Source organism: Cottoperca gobio, chromosome 4 (genome assembly GCF_900634415.1).
Source record: "Cottoperca gobio chromosome 4, fCotGob3.1, whole genome shotgun sequence".
NCBI lineage: Eukaryota > Metazoa > Chordata > Actinopteri > Perciformes > Bovichtidae > Cottoperca > Cottoperca gobio.
The window spans coordinates 9165383-9190069 of record NC_041358.1 but is presented as its reverse complement, the minus strand read 5'-3'; the positions used below and the strand labels follow the sequence as shown (position 1 = coordinate 9190069).

General features: G+C 41.2%; 1 protein-coding gene across 7 annotated transcripts in view; it reads left to right on the top strand.

The window, feature by feature from the left end:
- The window catches only part of LOC115006858 (carboxyl-terminal PDZ ligand of neuronal nitric oxide synthase protein-like), a 165333-nt gene that overhangs the window by 131662 nt on the left and 8984 nt on the right, over positions 1–24687 (top strand). For 4 of the 7 annotated variants that reach the window (XM_029429433.1, XM_029429431.1, XM_029429430.1 and 1 more), the window contains 2 exons: positions 1812–1977; positions 4580–4750. In XM_029429433.1, coding sequence (XP_029285293.1) covers positions 1812–1977; positions 4580–4750 — 337 coding nt within the window. Of the gene's footprint in view, positions 1–1811; positions 1978–4579; positions 6031–24687 lie in introns of those variants that run through there. The other 3 variants (XM_029429436.1, XM_029429435.1, XM_029429434.1) reach the window with 1 other exon arrangement.

The window sequence follows — 24687 nt, the reverse complement described above, 5'->3', positions numbered from 1 at the left end:
TCTTTGTAAGTGTATATGGAGATAGAGCAAATATCAGAAAGTCAAAACTTCAAAATCTGCGGATTATTTTCTTGATAAATTGTCAAAAAGTCTCAAAATAGAAAAAAACTTCAATTTTCCAGAGACTAATGTGACATAATTTGTCCAACAGCTCAAATCCAACTCATTTTACAAATACAAAAATACACACTTCCAACACAAAGGAAAGTTACTCAAACAACAAAAGTCAAGAATGATTTTAATGCTGCATGAAAAACAGGCATGTCACAATTAATAAGTAAATAAAAAGTACACATTTGCAAACACTGTTCACAAAGAAATCATGTACACATTAAAAATACAAGATATGTTAAACAAAGGATTTGAAATGTTTGCAATTATTTAGCTTAAACACCTTATAGAGTTTAACACGAGAGGCTTCAGAAATATCTTAATTTGCCTCTGAATAGATGACAATTTATCAATTATCACAATAATCCATTATCTTTCTAATAATATTAATAATACACTTTTTGTATACAGCACTTTTCTAAACAAAGTTGCAAAGAGCTTCACATAATTCAACGAGGAACAACAACAATCATTGTAACGTTTGAGCTCGAGTCAAAACGTCCAGTATCAGGTCAGCTGGTCAGTATCTAACTTTGAACTGCTTCGGCTCCACGCTGTACATTAAACGTGGGTCCAGCTATTGAATATCAATCTTGCACAACCCGCAGCTCTGCCTGTGCTCCTCTCTGCGGCTTCACACATCCCCACCGGATTGTCACTGATTGATCTGTTAACAACTAGAGAAAACACTCCGAAGCTTTTCAGTTTTTTTAATTGAGTATTGCTTTGATTAATTACCACGCAGTAAAAAACCAACTGTGTGGTTGATCAATCACTGCCGTGTGCTGAGTCAGCCAGATCCTAAAGCCTCTCATCTCCTGATCAATGTAGTTACTCTGTGAAGGCCTGAACTTACCTTTCAAAAGACTTTGGAGCAATTTTGCCCATTTTGTCAAGATGTTTTATTTAATAACCGTGCACTCATCCACTGCACTGAAACGATGGATGTTTCTCCTTTATCTCGTAGATGCCTCTCATCGGCAGCAACATTAAGCCAAGTCTTTTCATGCGTGCTAAAATGAAACCCTTTTGGTCGGACATGTTTTATTCTAATTAGAACCAGCTTCTTTATTTATCATCCCCTTCATCTGAATCTTACATCAGCTTAGAAACATTTTCTTTCTTACAGTATTCCCTCTTTAGTCATTCTCACATAGTGGAAGAAAACTACTGATTTAAATGTAAACACATTCGATTTGCTTTAAGAAACAAACTCTTCATTTGATAACATTTTTGCAACACCTCATTAAGAACCTTAAAGAGCCTTGGTGTCACTCTGTCCTTGGGTGTCTTGAAAGGCGCCTCCAAATAAAATGTATTATTATTATTAAAGCCACATGGAATTAGCAGAAAATTACAATTACAGAATGCAACAAACGTGTCAATGTTGCCTCAAAATGATGACTTTGTCAGTGTCCAAAACATCCGTGTGTTGCTCACCATAGAGAACCTTTTGGAAAGTTTGTCATACAGAAAGAATATCAGCTCGGCAGAAGAATGGTGGACGCAGTAGCCTATTGCAGTGCGTTGTTTTTTGTTTTTTATCTTTAGCAAATTGCCTGACAAGGAAATTATGTTTGAAGGGTCAACACAGTTTGAGCGGTACGTCGTGTTTCTGTGTGTTTGGGCAATCAAGTGTTGACCTGGGGAAAATGTTTGTATACACTGCACTGAGCATATTTTCTCCTCCTCCTGCGCAGGTCCACCTGTTGAAGGACCAGCTGAGTGCGGAGGCCACGGCTCGGCTGGAGGCCCAGGCTCGAGTCCACCAGCTGCTGCTGCAGAACAAAGACCTGCTGCAGCACATCTCCCTGCTGGTTAAACAGATCCAGGAGCTGGAGACCAAGATGTTAGGACCAAACTCCAGTGAGTGGATCACATATGCTTTGTAGACTTGAATGCACGCTCGCTGACATGTACAAGTACACGGCTGCATAGAAACAGGCACATGTGTATGGGACACACTGCGGAACACACGTTTTTAGAGGAAGTGACGGGAATTGTGTCATTTGTGAGCCACATCAGCCTAGACAGGCAGCCAGTAGGAAAGTCCTCATCCCTTCGATCCCCTTCAGCTATAGTCATCTCATTTTGATGCAGTAAAGTAAACACACACATTAGCAGGAAGACATCCCTCAAAAACATTAAGGATGTGCAATAAATATGTCCAGCAATCCTATTAGCTAGAATAACTTAAGTAGAGGACAGCGCTGTCCTCTAAATGTGTTATTTTAACAATAAAGCATTTCATTCTGCCTTTAGATTATCTTGTGCATCATGGTACACATGATAATAGACATGTGCGGGATACATCTGCAAGGTTTGTTTTTCACTCAAGTAAGTAAGTAAGGATCGGAAACGATTATTTCTATTATATTATATTTTATATTTATTATATACTTAGGATGTTTAGAAGTAATTCATCAAACTCACTTGTTCCCTCGAACAGTTCAACTAAATGTAATACTGTAATATAAGATCAATACAAGCTTATGTAAAGACTACTACTACTACTACTTAATAGCTTTTAAAAGAGGGAAAGATAAAGGACAAGAGACATGTTGGAGAGATATACTATGACAGACCTGTCCTTAGTAACCGGCCTAGTTTACCACAAACCATCCCGATCCTCAGTAAAGGAGAATATCTCCCCAGGTAGCGACATGGATACGACATAGAATGAGTCAGCTGTCTGTATCGTGTCATGACAAAACAATAAAATGGACAATACAGATAAGAATAAAGAAATTAAAGATTGTACATGGAGGGACGTCAGCATCTTACACCACCGTCTACACCTCCAGGACATCTTCAGGTGTGCCGTCGCACAAACCTGTTTGAGAAACACTGTTCTAGAGGGGATTTTGCCCAGATATGAACACAGGTGTGCCTTGAGATTTTGGCTTGGTCTTTGGTGTGCCACAGAAAGGTTGAAAACCACTGACCTACACCGTGAGAGAGCAGCTCTGTTTACAACTCATACGGACACATACAGTCTTCTAAATGGAAATTCCTACATTAAAGCTCCTGAGTACCAGTATGAGACTGGATTCCCCTCGCCGCTCTGTTTATCATGCACCACACACGCTCCAGTCACTGTTCCATCAATCTGTCTTCTCCGTCTCTCTCCCCACAGCTTCACACATTTATAAAGCCTGTTCATCGCCTATTCAGAAAGAGACAATCTTCGCTGCACTATTGCAGTTCAGCACGACCTCCAATGGTCACCCTGCGAGAAGCAATCTGTCATCTTATCGGCCAACATTTCAGAAATCCAGTGGGGAAAATATTGTCTCACTGGCACCTCTGCATGTTGGACATGTTCTATAGATGCAAAATATACAATGAAATGCAAACATTTTGACTTGTCACACACAGGTGTACAACTATTAACATCAATGATGGCTGCATTTCATTTGTAGCGTGTCACTTTCAGATTGTGCACGTTGGCGTGACTTAATGTTGTCAGTTACACGTTTCCTCCTATCACCATATCCACCATGAGAAAACCATCTATTTCACAGCATTTAGTAGAATTTGACAGCATGAAACCTGGTCTGGCTATAGATGAGGATGCAGGAGGTTTGAACACAGTTCATTGCTCGACTAGAAATGTGTTTTAAGTTCTGAGATGACTTTCCAGAGTGGTGAAATCCCGTCTGTGAGTCATTAAACACATGAATCTGTTCCTCCCACTGGACTTCCTGGATCATATTTCATTGTCTCATCGTTACCGTTCACCCCCCCCCACCGTGAGCTGTTTTAACACAGGGCTGCTTTCCGTCTGAATCCCCCTCTAACTTTGTAATGCATCTTTTAATGAGTTTTTCTCTCTCACTCGCAGTTTCAACCTGACGGTAGTCTTTCACGCTCCACAAGTGTCTGATAAAACAGTGCTGCAGATTTTACACAAGCTGTTCCCAGACTTTAAATTTCAGTCGCACAACAGAGTTGAAGCGGAGAACACTGCCGGAGTGGTGTAAGACGTTTCTATGGATATTCTTATGGACGCTGTTACACTGTAACTGCTATAAATCCATACTAACTACCGCTGCCCTCCTCCACGAAGGAGCCGACCACAAACATTTCAGTCATCTGTCGTGCTTACGAGGGGTTAGTATTTGAATAGATGGAATATTCCTTTAATGTTTCACTGAGCAGCCCGTGGGATGATGAAATGCTTTGAAACATGTTTTTTTTATTCTTGCTTATCCAATACAAAATATATTTATTGGTACCCGAGTGATTGATTTTGTTGGAGTTTTCAATGAGCTGCTCTCGGCCACACTCACAGATATCTATATCATTACTCTCCTGCCATGATCCAACAGGCGGGGTGAGCGCAGATGAATTTAAATAGAGGCGCAGTGGTATAGAATATTTGATCTGTCCTTTAGTCCTTGGCTCTACCTCGCTTTGCTCATTCATCACTTTTCTTTTCCCTTCCCACCTCCTCTCCTCTCTCCAGTGGGATCTCAGGACAGTCTGTTGGAGATCACCTTCCGGTCTACAGTACCTCCGGTGATCTGCGACCCCACAACGCCCAAATCTGATGTGTCCCCCCTCAACCTGCCCGCGCTGGGCACCACTGACGGGAACATCTTCTCATCTTCCAACGGGACTCTGGGAAGCCCCTTAGGTAGGGACAAGTGTCTTCTCAAACTGGAGTGTTTCCGTTTCCTCCCGGGGCCTCCGGCTCCTCAACTCCCCTCGCCTCCCCCGCTGCTCAAGTCCGACAGGCCAGAGAGCAAAGGCCAAGAGGTGTCTGAGGTCACGTTGTCCTGTGCCGTCGAATCTCTGAGCTGCCTGGACTTTGCCGCAAGGTTTCGCGAGTCAGGCATCGCCTCGGAGTACGAGTCGAACACAGACGACAGCGATGACAATGAGGACGAGGGGGAGGACGATGAGGAGGAGATGGAGATCTTTGGCTGGGGGAGGGACGAGGAGACGCTGAGGCTGCTTAATGTTCTCAACAGACAGGGAACTCCTGACTGTCTGGGAGATGAGATAGCGGTGTAACGCACTAACCTGCCCCCCTGAAGAATCAACCTTTACCTTTATTCTGTCCTCTCACTACCCTGTAGGAATAACCATGTAGCAGACTAACCTCTGTCAGATGTGCACAGTTATATATACGTGGCTTACATCAATATATTGGTGTAATCAAGTTGCAATTGCATATAACAGAAAGGAGAGACTCAAAAAGATCAATTCTAAAGACAAATTCACTGTAGGCGGCAAAAAGCTGAGGGGAAGACAACTTGAGCAGTAGAACTACGTCTCAGCCTTAGGTTGGCTTTCATAGGGATCCTGAACATATCAGCCACTCAGGCGTTGTTACGATAAACATTTGAACTCACCGGAGAGAAGGGAATCAGATCGACGTGATTTACTTTGATCGTGATGGGGTTGGCTTCCATTACAGATTACTAAACATGTTAAATTAAAGAAGTTCTCCGTTGCTCGCTGACTGGGGTGCTATGCGTTCAGTGCTGCCGCTAGTGGTCAAATATATTTGTTTATTTATTTATTACACTGGATAAGTTGCTATAAGAACATTCCCCTCCCTCCAGTGTCTCTGTTTTGACAAACCCCTCATAAAAATATATATATATTTTTTATTTATCAAATTATTTATTTACTATTATTACTATGTGGTATTTAGTATGAGGATTGTCAGTCGTGGATCAGGCCTCCAGCTTGACTTAAACAAGTTTAAACTTGAGATAAGAATCCTGATCCCTAAGCTGTAGATCTTTACGGATGTACAGAGGCACCAGCAACAACTTGGGTTCCTGGTAAGTTTTGAAATGTGTCAGCGCATGTCGTCAGTTAGGGCATATGTCTGTAACTGTCACTGTTGTTGTCTGTTTGTTTCAGTAACCCTCTATTTTTCACTCCTGTAATACATATTTCAACAGGCAACTGTGTGGATCTAATCTCTAATCTATATGAATACTCATGCATACACACGTAATCCTTCAAATCTTGCTTCCTTCCTTTTCTTTAGCCTTTTCTCTTTATTACACGCACATACCTCGTATCCATATGTCACACACACACGTACGCTGAATTTCAATGAGAGATTTGGGAGTTCTATGACACCTTAAAAGGTCGTTCCTCCTTTCAGTTCAACAGATGGAAATTGTAAGTTAGTCTGTCTTTGCCATGAAGATGTCAGGATGTTAACACAAAAATAAACCACAAATTGAGGTTAGTTCAGGGGCAAGCTTTCAATTTGTCAGGAGTGGGAGCGTCGCTGTCAGCAACCAGACGACAGGGTTTGGGACTGGAGAGACTGATGAGCTTGTGAGATGAAAAGTGACTCTTCCGATGAGCAGAGATGAACACTTCAGGCAAATCCGGGGAGGAACTTCATCACTGTCTCTATGTTTGGAGAGGGAAAGTCCTTTCTGGAGACTATTTTTAGCCATAAATCTGTATCTGTACTGTATGTACAAACTTAACCACCCTGTCCTTGACTCCTGCAGCCCTCTTTTTGTCTCCTCACAGTCTGTTGACTTGGTAGTCGGAGCATGTTTGCGCTCTTTTCACTTGTCCACACATTTCCCTCGCTTTTTAATTTATGTAAAGCCAGGATTAGTTGGACCTCGAGGAACTGTTTGTTTCTTTTATTCATCCCGTAAACAAAAACTCCTCCCTCGTTCCAGAACAGCAGCTCGCGGATGACAGCCAAAATTGATCTCGTTTGTTTTAAACCCAGCTCTGTGTGTATGGCCTCCAAGCACAATGCAGTTTTAAAGTGTTTCGTTTTGTTTCAAAGCCACGGAGTTTTCTTTCTGCCCCGGTTTATCAAAGCACTCCTGTCAAATCGGTGCAGACAGGCCGGTGTTTGGCAAAGGTAGATGCTGCAGAGATTTAAAGGGTAATCAGGCCAGTTCTCAATGGGCTCACTATCTTGTGCAAAGAGCTTTAGCCTGATAGGATCCAACCAATCTAGTGAGAGTCCAGTGACCTAACTCCCAGTTAGCCACTCACTTTCTGAACGTGTTTGCATTAAAGGATAACAGAGATTGAATCAGAGATATTATTCCTCGGAAGGTTTGTTTGGAAATTTGTACCAAGTCTGTTGGAGTCACTGGTTTTATATTCAGACGCAGATGAGGGTTACTTAGGGATACATTTATTCCCAGGTTGATGTCTTCATGGCTCCAGAATTTGGATCGGAGATGAATCAGTGGAGAAACCTCTCCTCAGCGAACATAAGTTAATTAAAAGAAGATTAAATCTGAAAGGAAACCAACACCAATATCATGATGTTTACCAATTAAACCGTCGAAGACCGTGGAAATGCCCCAAAATATTTATTTTTTCATTTCTGATCAGAGTTGGGGAGCGAGTTTGCTTTGATCAGACCTGCAGCAAATAAACTGGAACCTACTTTACCCTGATCAGAAAGGAGATGTGTCCTGACTCTGAATACAAGGGACCCGCAAAGACTTTACTTGTCATTTGAATATGTCCATTCTTAACAGGGTCTTTATTACAGAAAGTTAAAGTCGTGGTTTATTGTCGGCCGTTTTTCAATTGGTTTATTTTTTATTTGAATTTAAACTAAACTTCTGACAGAAATCATCTCAGACACACACAGCATTTCCCTGACCCCACGTTGACAACCACTGCACTCTCAGCGTTCTCTCTTTCAGTCAGAGTTTGTTATTTTCCCTGAAGTGCTCGCTTCTCTTTTAACGTGTTTGACCCAGATGACAGGAAACACAAAGATCAGACGTGTGTCAGTGTGAAAGATGCTCTCTCTGTTTGACAGCCTCTCCTCCACATCTTCTCTTGTCTCTTCCTCCACTTATTTCTCTTGACTTGTGCACCTTTTCAAGGTAAAACATTTAAAGTGGCAGGCGCGTCAGACAGCTCGCCATCAGAGCAAAAATATGAAAGGAGCTCACCGCTATAAAATATTAATCAACAGATGTTTCATCTCCAGCGCACACCTGTGAACTATAAAAATGCAATTTAAATCACATTTCAGCAACTGATGCGATCAACATCAGATAATATGATTGTTTAAAATGTAATGAAAAATATATTCCGTCTGTTGCAATAAATCTGCAGTTTAACACATCTCCACAGTGATATTGCAATAATTTTAAAAGATGACCCCCATCTCTTGATTCAATAATCGCATTTAATCAAAGAACGTGTTACATTATCAGGTATGAAATTACTTTAATATCGGGCTTAATCACATTTTTGATTTATGTAGAGTGAGGTTATCCAGAAGCCTGGAGACAAGGGCGTGTCTGGAGAACGGGCAGTATGAAAGTGTGACGGTACTATCGGTACGTCTTTTAATCTTGTGTCCTCGACCCACAAACATGACCATTTAAAACATAAAACAAGTCCGTGGTGTCTGCATCCAGTTGCTACAGAGCATTAAATCAGCTGCGTAGATCTTTGGGGTGTAAACAACACACAGCAATCAACACACAGTAAACACACAGAAAACAAATGTCTCACACTTAACAGAGATGACCTCAGGGAGGTGTTGCATCTTTAACTACCTGTCACATTTAATTATGTCTAAAGCTTGATGCTTAAGCAAAAGAAGAATTTCTTTTGTTTTGAAAATGTGTTGTTGGAAATATGTTTAACCGATTAAAACCAAGTCAATGTATGAGAGTGAGATGGGGGGGCAAGATCATTAAGGTAAAAGCATGAGTTTGGCGTCATTTCTCAACCTACCTAGTCCAATTTAGTTGTTTTTTTAATTTTATTTTCACCACATACTGAGGGCACCAAATAAAAACATGTGCTTTAAATGTGCTGCCAGGTAGTGACATCTCACCATCCTCGCATCACCTTGCCAAGATTGGGTGAACACAAAACCTTCTATTTTTGCTTTGACTCCATTACTTACAAGTTGTGGGACAACACAACAGAGTTGATACGTTTCTTTATTCTAGCCTCGGGGGTAAATACTCCCTTTCATACCATCTATTTTTCTCTGCCCTGTGGTCGACCTTAACCTTTTTCTCCCGTCATCTGTTGAACCCGGCTCTTCCTCCAACCTCTCCAAAATGCGAGAATGTACAGTATATCTCAAAAGTGAGTACACCCTTTATATTTTTGCAAATATTCTGTTATATCCTTTCAGGGGATAACATTATCCTACTGAAACTTTGATATAACTTAAAGTAGTCAGTGTGCTGCTTGAATAACAGTATAGATTTATTGTCCTTTGAAAATTACTCAGTACACAGCTGTTAATGTCTAAACAGCTGGCAACAAAAGTGAGTACACCCCATAGTGAACATGTCCTAATTGTGCCCAATGATGTTGTTTTCCCGCCCTGGTGTCATGTGACTCGTTAGTGTTACAAGGATTCAGGTGTAAATGATAAGCAGGGCTGTTAAATTTGGTGTTTTGGGCACAATTCTCTCTGAATGCTGGACAACATGGCACCTCATGGCAAGGAACTCTCTGAGCGGCTGAAAAAAAGGATTATTGCGCTTCACAAAGATGGCCTTGGCTATAAGAAGATTGCCAACACCATGAAAATGAGTTGCAGCACAGTGGCTAAGATCATACAGCGGTTTTCCAGGACAGGTTCCACTCGGAACAGGCCTCGCCAGGGTCGACCAAAGAAGTTGAGTCCACGTGCTCAGCGTCATATCCAGAGGTTGGTTTCCAAAAATACACGTGCGAGTGCTTCCAGCATTGCTGCAGAGGTTGCAGAAGTGGGATGTCAGCCTGTCAGTGCCCAGACCATACGCCGCACACTGCATCAAATCGGTTTGTATGGCCGTCGCCCCAGACAGAAGCCCCTTCTGAAACCGATGCATAAGAAAGCCCGCAAACAGTTTGGTGAAGACAATGAATCCAAGAACATGAGTTACTGGAACCATGTCCTGTGGTCTGATGAGACCAAAATAAACCTGTTTGGGTCAGATGGTGTCCGGCGTGTGTGGCGGCACCCTGGTGAGGAGTACCAAGACAAATGTGTTTTGCCTACAGTCAAGCATGGTGGTGGCAGCATCATGGTCTGGGGCTGCATGAGTGCTGCCGGCACTGGGGAGCTGCATTTCATTGAGGGACACATGAATTCCAATATATACTGTGACATCCTGCAGCAGAGCATGATCCCCTCTCTTCGGAAACTGGGCCGTAGGGCAGTTTTCCAACATGATAATGACCCTAAACACACCTCCAAGATGACAACGGCCTTGCTGAAGAAGCTGAAGGTTAAGGTGATGGACTGGCCAAGTATGTCTCCAGACCTAAACCCAATTGAGCACATGTGGGGCATCCTCAAGAGGAAGGTGGAGGAGTGCAAGGTGTCCAACATCCGTGCGCTCCGTGATGTCGTCGTGGAGGAGTGGAAGAAGATTCCAGAAGCAACCTGTGCAGCTCTGGTGAATTCCATGCCCAGGAGGGTTAAAGCAGTGCTAGATAACAATGGTGGTCACACAAAATATTGACACTTTGGGCACAATTTAGACATGTTCACTATGGGGTGTACTCACTTTTGTTGCCAGCTGTTTAGACATTAACAGCTGTGTACTGAGTAATTTTCAAAGGACAATAAATCTATACTGTTATTCAAGCAGCACACTGACTACTTTAAGTTATATCAAAGTTTCAGTAGGATAATGTTATCCCCTGAAAGGATATAACAGAATATTTGCAAAAATCTAAAGGGTGTACTCACTTTTGAGATATACTGTATGTGAGGATGAGGTCAGTTGTAGTCAGCTACCATACTTCAGTGTCACGATTATGGGCTTTTTGCACCCATAGCAGAGCCTCTGGCAGCCATATTTGTAGTCTCCTGGCTGTAGGGTAACAGCAAGCGTTGGAACTCAATGTGTTTCCTCATGTTTCTTTGCTCAAACCTAATCTTGTAATTTTCTTTTCATACTGCAAAATACATTAGTATCTAGTTCTGTATTGGATAGTAAGACTTTAAATTCATGCTAGTTTTAAGGGACATGACACTTTGCAACAAGGCTGATAAGTGATGCATTTCAGCCTTTTAAATTGGCTCCCATCAACTAATTATAGCCTCTCCAGAGAGCCTCATTTTAAAAGATAATCCTCAAAGTATCCCATCTTGTTTTACATGCTGACTGAAACCTTTGGTCCATCATTATATCTTATATGCGGTCTTCAAAATGTCCTTTAAAATATGCGATTTCACTCTCCGGTATCAGATACAATTCTTTAAACTGTTTGAAATGCTGACTCCAGTCCGATCTTAAGTCTTTATCTCTGTCTCAGTTTGCCTCTCACACACACTCTGTGGTTTCCTCCCTCCTCTCAGCATTAATCAATTGTCTGATGGGGCTTGGCGTTGCCAACCAATCCAACCAAGCAAAGCAGGCTTTAGCGACTTGTATCGATTTCCCTGTCACAGGCATGTGTTGTTGAAACTGGGGTTAACCACTAGGACAGCAAGGGAGCAGCGCAAATCAATAACCCTCTTTACAAGCTCAGTCTGTCACCTGCAGGGACACACTTAAATACACACACGCACGCCAAGCTAAGACCTAGACAACCATTGTCTGACATACCTACACATACGTGATTATGACCGTTACTGGTCCGTCTTTAAGGAGGAGAACAGGGACACTTTCTTATTGCTTTGCTTCTGTTCTCCAGCATATTGCATGTGAACTTAACAATGAGGACAAACACATTCCCCCATTTTAAGGACAATGCAGCAGGACAATGACCCTAGAAATACAGACAAGGGAACCAAGGACTTTTTTAGGCCCAAACAGATGTGTTCTTCCCTGGTCGAGTCAGTCACATGACCTCAGCCCAGCTGATCTTGTGTTTGCTGAAGACTGAAGGCAAACGGCTTCCATTGATACATCTCCCTCCCCAATGGTTGCTGTTAACTGTGAGTCTTCAGTCAAATAGGGCTGCAACTAACAATTATTTTCATTGTCGATTAATCTGTTGATTATTTTCTCTATTAATCAATTTGGTCTATAAAATGTTGAGTGTCCCAAAGCCCAAGATGACGTTAAATGTCTTGTTTTTTTAAACAACTCAAAGATATTCAGTTTACTCTTTGACACACAAGCGCCACACAAACAGCTACTGCCTCAGTGTGCCCGGTGCTTGTGAAGAGTTGGCTGAGGTTGTGTTGTTAATGTGAAGTAATGCTAACCGAGACACGAGGAGGCAGCAGGTGACGTACACACCAACACTCACAACAGGCCATCACAGTGCTGAAATTAATGACCATGTCAGCACCACAAGAGCAGAGGGAATAACGGAGCAATTAATCCTCTCACCTCAGCATTAATGATCCGTGACAAAGAGGGACTCCACCAGACTGCCAAGATTCAAACTGAGAATGAAACAATCTTATAACATTTAAATCAGTGTGTCTGTCAATGTGTGTGTTAGCATCTACATCCCTTATCAAACTTGTATTTCTCAGCTTTAAGAGTACTTTAGAGCTGAAACAATTAGGCGATTAATCAACAACGGAGAGCTCATTTACAATTTGGATTCTCAATTAATTGTTTATGTTATTTATCAAGCAAAAATCCCAGCTACCTGATGGTTTTCTCCGTTGTATATCATTGTAAATGTGATATCTTTTGGGACAAAAACAAGCAATTTGAAGCCATCACCTTGAGTTATAAGAAATTGTGTTGGTCATTTTTTAATTGATGAAAATAATCCTTAGTTGCATCCCATGTGCACTTTAACTTCTATCCAGTGTGAACACAGCCTGCTGTACTTATATATACCAGTATACATATATATATATATATATATATATATATATATATATATATATATATGTGTATACTGGTTGTGGCCCTCTACAGCGTTACAATGACAATCCGTGAACACATTTTCCCATCAGGTCTCTGGATTTGAACTGGCGACCTTCCACTTACATATCTAACCTCTCGGCTGCCACTGCCGAGTTGGATTAGATTTCGTCATGGAGGCGTTTTTCTTGCACTTGCCGCACCATTCACACAAATATGCATACACATTTAGAGGCAGCAGGGACTTGAGCAAAGCTGCGCTCGTGTTCTGTCTAAATTTCCGCTGTGCATCGACATCTGGACGTGGTGGCAATCTGCTTTGATGTCCCCGTGATAGAGGCCATGCTGAGCGGTGGCTTGGCTCGGTATATAATCCAGAACATGTGGAGCTCCAGATGTAAAGGGCTAAAAGAGCAAAGTGGTCTTGAATCGCAGCGCAGCTGAAAGCCCGTCTCTGCCACATCTGTCTGTCGGCCCGTCTGTCTCGTCCCATTTCTTCCCTTAATGCGCTGCTTCCTTTGTGTTTCTTTGCATATTTGCTGACGAAAGAAAGCTGACACACACACACACACACTTCACTCTTAATGTAGTTGAATGTCAGCATCAGCCTGAAAGGGCTTCCATAGAACTCGCACTGAGGGAAGCAAGAACTGAAGGGGAAAGACGAGAGACGCCTTTGATCGTTTTTAGCTTTAACTCAGTAATATTTAAACTTTTTATTGTTTGATGTGTCATATTAAGACTCAGAATAAGACTCAGACACATAGAAGCTCCCCCTGGTTTACTCGTTAAGAACAAAGTGATTGACAAAAAGCATTAAAACACACAAAGTTAATCTGGTTTGTGAGGCCCTTCATGACCCACTGCCTCACTGCAGTGTGGCCAAAAGTATGTGGACACATACGCTTTCCACAATACTGCACGTACTTTTGTTTGACGTGGGGATATTTTTATGGTTAAGGCTAGACTCCTTAGTTCCAATGAAGGCACATCTTAATGTTGCAGCACACAATGATATTTAATAGTGTTCGTCCTACTTTGTGTCAACAGTTAGTGTTTGTCCTACACAAAGCCAGCTCCATAAAGAAATAGTTTTTACTGTTTGGTGTGGAGGCACTTGACTGGCTTGCACAGAGCCCTGGTTTTGACCCCATCCAGCACCTTTGGGATGAACTACAACACTGACTGTGAGCCAGACCTGAATGGGAGCAAATCCCTGCAGCAATCCTCCAAAATCTTGTGGAGAGACTTAAACCAAAAGAGCAGCAGATAAATGCTCATGGTTTATCACACATCACATACTTTTAGCCATGTAGTGTACCTCATCCGTAACGTAACAATAACCTGAACCCTTAATGTAAATCTAATCCTTGCTCAATTAAATCCAAGTTCTTTTCCTAAAATCCTGAATTCTGCTTTTGGAAAAACCCAAGGCTGGCAAACATCCTCACAAGGATTGAAAAAGAGAATCGGGAAAGAGAAAGGCAGATTGTCCGGGGCAACAGACGCATTATATCCCTGCTGCCTTGTTTCCCTCGCAGCTTCATGCATAGCTACATGTTCTTCTGTGTCTCAGACACTCGCACTCCAGGGAGCCTTCGGGTCAGACAGACCGTGATGTAGCAAATGGCTGAATGAATTATTGATCTGATGACTTTGATAGGGAGGAGACTGAGGGCAGCTAAACATGTCTGGCTACAACCTACAGCGTGTAGTCTTTTATGCTATAACAGTGTTTGTGTCCTAAGTCTCTGCCCAATTTCAGTGAAGTGAACAATATAATCTAACTATTATAGATCACGTTAGTTTTATATCTTTATAACAACAGTGTTGTTCTAGTCCTGCAGCTCATTTGTGATGTTGAATGTATTTCAAGTATTATTTTGTGTAACTGCCAGCGAGTGGAGAGAACTCCTTCCATGTTGCTGTGTGTTTTGTACATGCACGTGTAGAGGGTAAGCATGATATTACCGTAAGAGGAGTAAGTTAAAGGGAGCAATGCTTTCCCAGCTGAGAAAAACTCCCTTTAATTACAGCAGAATGTGTGTTGTGACAGCAATGCATTGTGGTCTGTTGAGGCCGCAGTAAGTAGAGTGTGTGTCTTTTAATTTGAAGTCATTTTTGAAAACTTAATGAGTCTGGAAAGGATGTCAATAAAGATGACATTTACTGTTGATGCTTTTGCGGCCACCCTTCTTTTGAGTGACGCTGCACTCGTAATGTGTTGACACGATATCACATTGCAAGTCTGGAAAACTCAAACTACCATGAACTTTCGGACATATATCCATGATGCCTGGAGGGGGAATCTTATTGACTTGATGACATTCATGATTCCCAGTCAATGTATGTGTTTGGCGCCACAATAAAGTTTGCGGTTTTAAGTGTCAACTATTTGAAGAATTTCCGTGAAAGTTGGTGCTCAGATTTATGTCCTTCTCAGGATTAATTGCAATAACTTTAAAACTAACACCATCATCAGGTCAACTTTGTATATCCGTCCGTCGTCTGTACGTTCGTCCGTCCGTACCATTCTCAGAAATGTGATATCTCAGGAACGTCTGAAGGGTATTTCTTCAAATTTGAATTAAATAATATATAATAATAATGTTCAAATGTCACTGTGACCTCACATTTGTCCCGTTCTCGTGAACTCGATATATCAGGAATGCTTTGAGATAATTTATTTTAAATTTGACTCAAACGTCTAACGACTCAAGGATGAACTTATTAGAATTTGGTGGTCAAAGGTCAAGGTCACTGGGAAATCACAAAACAGGTTTTTGGTCATTAACTCAAGAATGAATACGCCAATCACACACAAATGTCTAATAGGATTAAATGATGAAGGTATTTTTGTACAGCCATTGATGCAAACTGTAACCAACGACTGGTTGGTGGAAGCATACAACCACTAGGCGGTAATTGTAGTTCTGGGTTGGTAAACATAGACAATGCTAAACATCAGCATGTTAGCATTGGTATTGTGAGCTGACATTTAGCTCTGTGTCCCAGGAGGTCCATATGTCCAATAATAAATGAATCCTGACTTTAGTTTAGCAGATGACATTTGATGAAGAGTCTGTACAATGCGTTTGCTCATTCAGATGGAGAACATTTGCCACCTCTTCGGTTGCTACGCTCTCTCCGGTCTGTCTTTCTCTTTTCCACGTACTGCTCTGTCCTGATTCAACCTGTATGACTGATGTGTCGTCCAGAGGACACACTAATGCCAGTGTCCAGTGTTTGTGTCTTTGAGAGACACATTAGTCAGGTACAAGGAGGATACTCTGGCTGCCCTTTCTCTTTCTGTGCAGAATACCATCATAATTGAATCTCATTTGGTATAAAGAGAGGAAGTGCGCCTCAGGTATCCAATGAGGTCTGCAAGGTTAGGACAGGATAAGATGTGGATTGTTTGCAAGGCAGGAGGGAAAATACTTCACATTTAACAAAAACATTGGACAGAAACATTATACCGCTGTGACACTGAAGAGAACCAGGCGGTGGACCAGCTATGTGGCCATTTAAAAAAAATAATGTTATATGTTTTCTGGAGCTGGATGAGGTAACCAAATACTGAATACAACAACAATGGGAACAATGCATTTTTCAGTGACAGTTTGTGCAGTTTTACATGAGAGGTTGCTCTTTGTGTTTGTATTGTTCATGCACACAAGGATGATACACAGGCTGCATTGACGCTATTCTGCCAAGAAATGTAGCAAAGGGCCCCAAATATATAGTCTTCAAGAAGGAAAGTTGTTTTGGCACAGGGCTCTGTCTTTCTGTCTGAAGTGCCCAAAAGATGATTTAAAGGCAAAAGTCTGAGGTTTGATGCAGTAATTGCTTCTATTGAACATTCAGGGCAGGTGGGCTCACCTCACCCTGTTTACAAAAATGTAATCAGTATCGGATTGAGCGAAGTGTCTAAATTCAATAGCCGAGCTTCAGTGGTATTAGTTACGTTGAATAATTGTAGCAGAGGCTTGTTTCAAAGTTTCACTGTAGCCTAAATGCTGCTCCTGTCAATAAAACCATCCCAAAGGGAAAACAGTGGCGTTGTGTGTGTGAAAAGGTTACTTCAGGTAGAGGGGGGGAAAGAAGAAGAGGAGGAGGAGACCAGTCGGTTTTGTTAATGGGGTTTCTGTTTTCCTCCGCGACTGAGGGTCAGACCGGGAGGCTCCGCCTGTCACCACAAGATGCTGACTGATGTTTTTGGGGATGGAATTTGAAGTTAGCTGCCCTGCTCTGTTTACGATTAGGTAGCGCCTGTTTAAGAAGAATAGAGCATGTTGGCTGCGTCACAAGAGGAAGAGAGGTCAGCTTCGTACATGGAGCCTCAGTCATCTGCAGAGTTCAGAGTTTACTGCTGCGCTTCCAGATCCTTCTGATGCAGTGCAGGAGGAAAAGCTCATTTAGCTAATTACGTAATATAAAAAAGGATCTCATAGGGGGCAATTAGCCAGGAGAATAAGCTGTAGATAAGACGTAGACTGGCACAACTAATTAAAACAACTGCACATTGACAGTCCAGAAAGTGGAGGTAGATTCAACGTTACTAAACATCTCATGGAGGGGGTCGGGGTGGATGATTGGGTGTAAAAAGTATCTGATTTTGACACTTGAGATCGTGGTTTGCACTGTGTCTCCCGCTGTCAGCGCTGGTTTCTTTTAACAACAATCTTTTCCTAAGCGTAGCTCTGGTTATCTAAATTTAACAAGACCCCTGTTAGTATCCTTTAGGGCTGCAAACTAATGATTATTATTATCACCGAAAAGCTGCAAACCCTTACATTAGAGAAGCTGGAAGCAGAAAACGCTCACTCTGCTTTGTCAGAAAGAAGATGAGCACCTTGTGTATCTGTTTACTAATGAGATATAGAATAATCAAAACTTGGATGTGATTTGAGAATCTTAAGGATTATAACTTTAAACATAAAGGTGACAAGTCTGAAAATGCTCAAGAAAATAATTGCTGTGATGGTTCACGAGTCGTTTTGGTAGCCAGTGACGAACAAGGTGATATATGTTAATATGTTAGACTATAATTCATAAGTGTTTTCAGTTCTTTGCATCTCTTACCTCCATACCAACGCTACTAAAGTACTTAGAAACACATACAGTGTACAGTATATGCAGCCTATACAGGACGATTGTTCATCTTTTCTTATAAAATCTTCAAATGTCTTAAAATGCAATATGTTATCTTATCTTGACCTCGTAAAAGGCACCAAATACAGTTATTCTTTTTAAAGATTTTTTTACACTTATCTTCAATATTAAGAGTTTCCTGTGTACAGAAAGTCATGAATTACATCTGATCCTCCAGAAAATTGAAAGTGAAACCCAGACGCGGCCCACTTTCAAAGTAGAAAATGTCTGAAAGCCGGCAGAGAGTGATGATGTGAAAGGCTTTTATGTCAAAATCAAAAACTTCTTCTATTCATCCGGTCCCTCCTCAGTGTGAGACAGAGCCCACTTACTTAATCATTAATCCTTCATGTCATAATGAACCCAGGTGAAGCGTGTGCGTGTGTGTGTTGTGTGTGTGTGTGTGTGTGTGTGTGTGTGTGTGTGCATGTGTGCATGTGCGTGCATGTGTTTGCTAATTTAATACATCAGTGATAAAGACCCCGTCTGGCCTGAGGATTAGCGAGTGTGTGTGTGTTGAAGTGAGTGTGTTTAAGATCACTCGTCCTCTCAGCCCGGCTCTCTTCTCTCACAGCCCTCACAGCTTCTCGCTTTGATGCAGCTTTGTCCTGATCTGTTGCACCAGAACATCATTACACTCTGCTGTTCTAGTCAACATGCACGGCTCAATTGATTCGAATTATACTCACGATGGTCAGATCAAAAGTAGTATTTGTATCTCTAATATTTCTCCTCTTATTGAGTCCTCTAAACTTGTTTGTCATAAAGCAAAGTAAAGATGGCGCACGCCCCCCCCCTGAAACAATGGTCGGGGAAACACTGAGTGCACTATCATCAAGAAAGTGGCTCATTTTGACAAAAACAATCTCAACTCAAGGTTCACTTTCTCTGGAGCTTTCAACCGTCCTCATCAGTAGTGCGGCTGTAAATGTTCCCAGTTGCAATAGAATTGTAGATGTTCAAACTTCCCTCTAGGACTTGTCAGCCATTACAGATTGAGCTTGACGGTTCATTCTTGACCTTGGAAACAGCATTTGACAAAACAATCTCAACTCAAGGTCCACTTACTCGCCTTTTCATGGTTTCTGCCTCGTAAGAAAATATAATGATGGCAACAACAAAAAAACGTCTATACACTACATATTAATGAAGAGAAAAGAGTGTGTGTTTGTACGCGTGCAGGGCTCAGTGTGTGTGCTCCGTCTGACAGAAGTGGGTTACCCTCAGCTATGAACAAAGCTAAGAGTTTGGCACTTTGATCGGTGATGCCAGAGCCAAGCTAATTACAACCTCACGCTGGCTGCCTGGCTGAGTCGAGCCGAAGTCACAAAGAGGGTGTTTGGAGCTGATTTGGCCAATTACCGGTTCCACTTGATGACAGCTGTAATCATAATTATAACGTGATTCATCATTACTCCTTATTAGGATGGAGAAAATGACCCCGCAGTGAATAATATACATTATTTATCTGTAACCACTGAAATAACAAATGTCTGTGAGAGAGATATTAGTTCTAGATTTTCTTTCCCCACTTGCTTAAAGGTCAGCTGCAGCTCTAACGCATCTGTTATAGAGATAAATCCATTTACTGTGCTGTTAGACAGGCCCTGCTTTGTCCATGCTCTTTGGGTTTTTTTAAAGGCAGTCATGTTTTACACGGGATGTTGACCAAATTGACCGCAGCATAATTTGAAAACCCAGAGATTCCAGAAATTACTTTCATTTCTGATAAATTATGTTTCGTAATCTTTGCAGTGAATCATAAAGACACCGTTTCAAATTGTCTGTAAGTTCCCCTTTTAGAAATGAGCAGCGACTAAAGGGATGTTGTGAAATTGCTTTCTCTCTTTGAACAATTGATTCAACTCATTCCTCTGAGTTATTCCACTATTATTATGTTAATGTCATTAATTCTGTTGGACTTTCTGTCGAAGCTTAAAAACATTCCACAAAAAAGCAGTTTTGTTTCTTTATATTTTGGAGCATAAAATAAGACTTATTCAAACACTCTAACAGAATAGACTTAATTATAATCATACTGTGCATACTGGGTAGGTTTTACATTTTGCTTAGTGTTGCACTAGGTTGCGTTATCATTTCAGTTGATTCAGCCTGGCCGCCCGCTGCTGGTCAATGAGCTCTCTGCTTGTTTGGTTAACCACTTCATTTTGTACCCATTAAATAACTTGTTTCATTGTTGTGCTTCTCTTCTTGCTCTCTTTCCTGCTTGTACTGCCGGGGTTTGAAGTGACTGATTACGTGTGATGAATTTACTGGAATATAACAATACATCTGAGGGATTACACGTTGGGTTTTACACTGGAAATAGCCTTTCCAACTCTGCTGTCATAACAGCATGAACGTTCGGTATCTGTGTTTGTTTCTAATCTTGCTGTTGTTGGAATAATGCTGTTAATCCACAGAAGCTCCTGAAGAAAGACAGAAAGAAAGAAATCCCCATTTTAGTGTTAATGAACGATAATTATTGCTGATGGATTCCTTCTGGCGTGCTTGTAATTAAAAGACTAGCAACATAACACACACACACACACACACGCACACACACACGCACGCACAGTGTTACACAGTCTTTCAGAAGTAAACAAGCAGGCTGCAGAAGTTCTCTGGAGTGAAAGTCTCTTCATCTTTTTACAGCTTCTTTATTCAGAAGATTATGCCCACAGAACATAAAGTGCATACAGTGCAGAGGTTTAAAACATTGTGCCGTGAGGCAAAGGTTCTGCGTGACTGAAAGGGGACAGGTGCACGCTGGTGCTCTGAAAACAACAGGAAGGTCGTTATTGTAGGTTGATATGGCCCCAATTAAAGTACGTAGGCTATGAAATAAATGTTTAGTGCTTGTGCACATACATCTGGAGCGCCTACAAGAGGGCTTAAAGAGACAGGCGCTAAAATGGAGCGAGTTGTTTGTGTTTTCTTTAGAATATTAAAGCATGTAGACTAAAGCATGTTCTAATAGAAACCCAAAACTCAAGTATGAACCTGAAAGTTAACATAATATGTCCCCTTTAAAAACAGGGCTCAAGCCCACAGCTAACTCTTTGTGTCCATGGCAACAAAATTCTTCCTGGATTGGGGAGTGCAGTTGTCTCAATATCGTCGAGGTGGGGGTGTCAGGCATTGAAAACCCCTGCTCCAGTGTGTGCTAATACTTACAGTACTCTATTTTGGCAGTTCTTATGCGAAAACTTTTATTTAACATGGTTAATTATTTGTTGTTTTGTGAACTTAATACCCATTTGTTGTTGTTGTTGTTGTTGTTGTGGTGCAACCGTGTCCATCAACACCACACTCAAAAGTCCACAGTTTGTGATAAGCATGTTGATATTTTTAATTGCGTCTCATTTTTAAAAACCTACGAGACACTCATTTACATATACTGTTTGGTATATGTAATTAAACCAGGACACAGGAACATGCTGCTCTTGTAGTGGTTTTAACAACCTTTCATCAGGTTAATACTTCATTTAATTCACAGTGTTTGCTTGATTTAAAAGTGAATGTGTGACGGTGCATCTAAAGTAGTCTTTATTGGACTATTACCTCTGCTGAAGTTGCAGTGCGGGGTGATTTAACAGTTGCTTCTCTAATTTTAATGCTTCAGTAGGCAAGATGTGTAGAAAAGATTCCACCTGTTTCGTCAGCCTGAATGCCTGCTGCGGGGCTGCAGCACAGAGGGCTGACCCTTCTCCACTCATTTAGAGGACGTAGATTTACTGTCTGCTTAAATGAAATTCTCACTTGTGAGGTGCAGGAGCTGCTGGCAAATCTCAGCACAGGAAGAGACAAGTCAAACAAAGCGCCTGTGAACAGTGAATGAGCATCCTGTCAGGATGAAAACGGGACTCACTAACATTAGATCTGTCGATTTGTGGGTGTTGAAATAGCATTATCTCTAGAGAGGAGTGGCTGTGTCTTTATTTATGATTCAACCTGAGAGAGAAGAAGAAGGGCGTTCAGCAGGCACAGAAGGAGGAGTTTTAGTTTCACGAGGTGCCTCTCGTCTGACACTTGCCTGAGCGCTGCCTGGTGGTCACTTTAAAAGCACAAGTTAGAGAGAGAGAGAGAGAGAGATGTGGAGGAGGAGGAAATGAATTTAACAACACAATTTAAAGGAGTAAAACTGACCGTATGAATAAAATTTAAACGTACGTCTTCTCTAAAGCAATTTGGCTAAATTGTGAGATTGGAAGAGGATAGCAGCTTGTTCCTTCTGTGTTCAACTGAAATACATAAATCTAATGTTCGTCAAAGACTTTTACATATAAGTGAACATTTGTTATACATTTCACTTTTAATTTACTGTCTGTCCGACCTTTATTGGCTACATAACGTATAAACCTGATAAAGATCGGACAGACCTAAAGTTTGTGTAAAATATTTCAGCGGTAGCTGGATTTCTGCCATAACCAAGTCATCATCTTCCTTCTGTATAATTATCTGTAACTTCTCTATTACTCTTGTTGTTTTGGATTTCATAAATGGTATATTTCTATCTTCATATCCCTCACAAATAACATTTGGTGGGGTCGAGGTGAGTATACTTGAATTTGCACCCAGCACTTTGAGGAAGAAATAATGTGTATTTGTTTTAAATATACAGAAGCCTTAAGAGCAAAGAGTTTGAGAGCTGGCTCAGGGACAGCCCAGCAGAGAAATTATCATAAATAGACATGATGAATCACATCTGTGTGTAAGTGAGCCAGACGGAGACACCTGGGGTCATTTGCAAACAGCAGATTTCACCCTTTCTGCAGCCTGGGTTGCCAGAAGACAAGCAGCTAAACACTACATGTTTAGAGTTGTGCATACATTTCCCAAAGCGTTGTTAGACATGTTGCAAAAACATCTTCCCCTTCTACTGTCCTTCAAAAAGCCCTCCAAGGGACGTACTACATTACAAAGTCCATCCATTACCTTTCCATTAGGAGTTAAAGTGGGAGGAATATGTGGCCTCATTGTCTGGGGGGATCAATAAGGATGTTTTATGGCCTGAGCAATGTGGAAGTATTGATTGCAAGATCACTCGCTGACCTCGATATACAGTCAGTGCACCCTGAATGACCTTGGCAGACAAGCACAACATTGAACAAAGCATGTAAATTAAGTGCTTTTTGAATCACAGTAACAAACGTGTTAGAAGGTATTTATGTACCGTATACTGTCCTTTCAGTGCGTTCTGTAAGCTAAACTGAAAGTTTAACCGTTAGCTAAAAGTAAGACACAATCCACTGAAAACAATGCATGGCTAATGAATAATGAATAAGTTTCATCAATGTAAAACTGCAATTAAAACAAATTACATACAGAAGAGTCAAACTAATGCACATTATAATGTAAAATGACAACTTTTACCAACAGAAACGGCTAAGGCATGTGGTAAACAATGCTAACATAGCTAACAGCTGTGCTAGCTAACAAGTACGAGACTCAATTTGCAGCAAAATAAGGTAGAAGTAGGATATGTGTAAAGGCTAGGCGTATATGCTGGCTAGTTAACTACGGTAGTTGGCAAGCTAACCGCTAACATGTTAGCCAGCTGGAACATACTAGCACAAGTCAGTCACAATAAATCTTCAAGTTCTTTGTGTTTTCTTTGTACATGGTCGTTTCAAAAAGGGGTTAGGCTATTGAAGGGGGGGCTCTTCAAGCTAGAAAGGTTGCTCACTGTCAGTTAGCTGCCTCGTTGTATTTATAACCCTAATGCAGTGTTTTGGCTTCAAACTCAGATGTATTATTCTCATCAACACACCAATGCAGTTTGCATTTCTAAATGCAGTGCTATTTCCCAGTAGTGTAATAGCACTAAGACAATGTTGATGCATACATCAGTGGATAGGATGGACTTTATTGTTCCTGTGGGAAATTTGACTTGAACATCACAGTGTCTGCAGTATTATTATTATTAAATCAAAGTAATACAACAATAACAAGACAACAATTACATTCATCCATGAATTGCTCATGCACGTCTACATCACAACAAGGTGCCCAAACAGTAGCCTACAATATAATACGACAACGACAAGAAGGACAGATACGACCTACACGTATTTCAGCCTAGGTGGTGTCAAGTACTTTGTGAAAAGAAGCTGCTGCTTTGTGGGGGTGCCAATGTAATATTCTGTGCATTATAATGGACGCTCTTAAATGCAAACAGATTCAACATATGGTGCCTGCATGCTTTGAAGTAGATGTACATCTTTCTCTCTGTTCATCTTCTCTCTATCACCTTGAAGTTACTCTTAATGCCCTTTGTATTTTTGAGTCATAATATTGGATCACATTTCTTATGGCCTCTGGCTAATGTGCTTTTGTAGATCTGTTGATTGGTCCAGTAAGTGTAGTGAAATGCTTGTGTGTGCAAAGTGAAGTCAAGGTTAGCTGTTCCACCCGAGTTTGACGCTACATCTGATACCAAATGCCGATATTTTCTCTCCATTTATCTTCCAAATCCGACAATGTACCTTTCATATGTGTGTATGCAAGCCAAGGCTTCACTCTTACCCATTACCTCCCCTGAATCAGCAGCTTTTCAAGCAGAAACAGCTCAAATAATGTGCATATTTCAGGGTAAAATAATCTCAAATCTGATACTTCTATGTCTCATTAAATGCCTTCCGAGAAACAT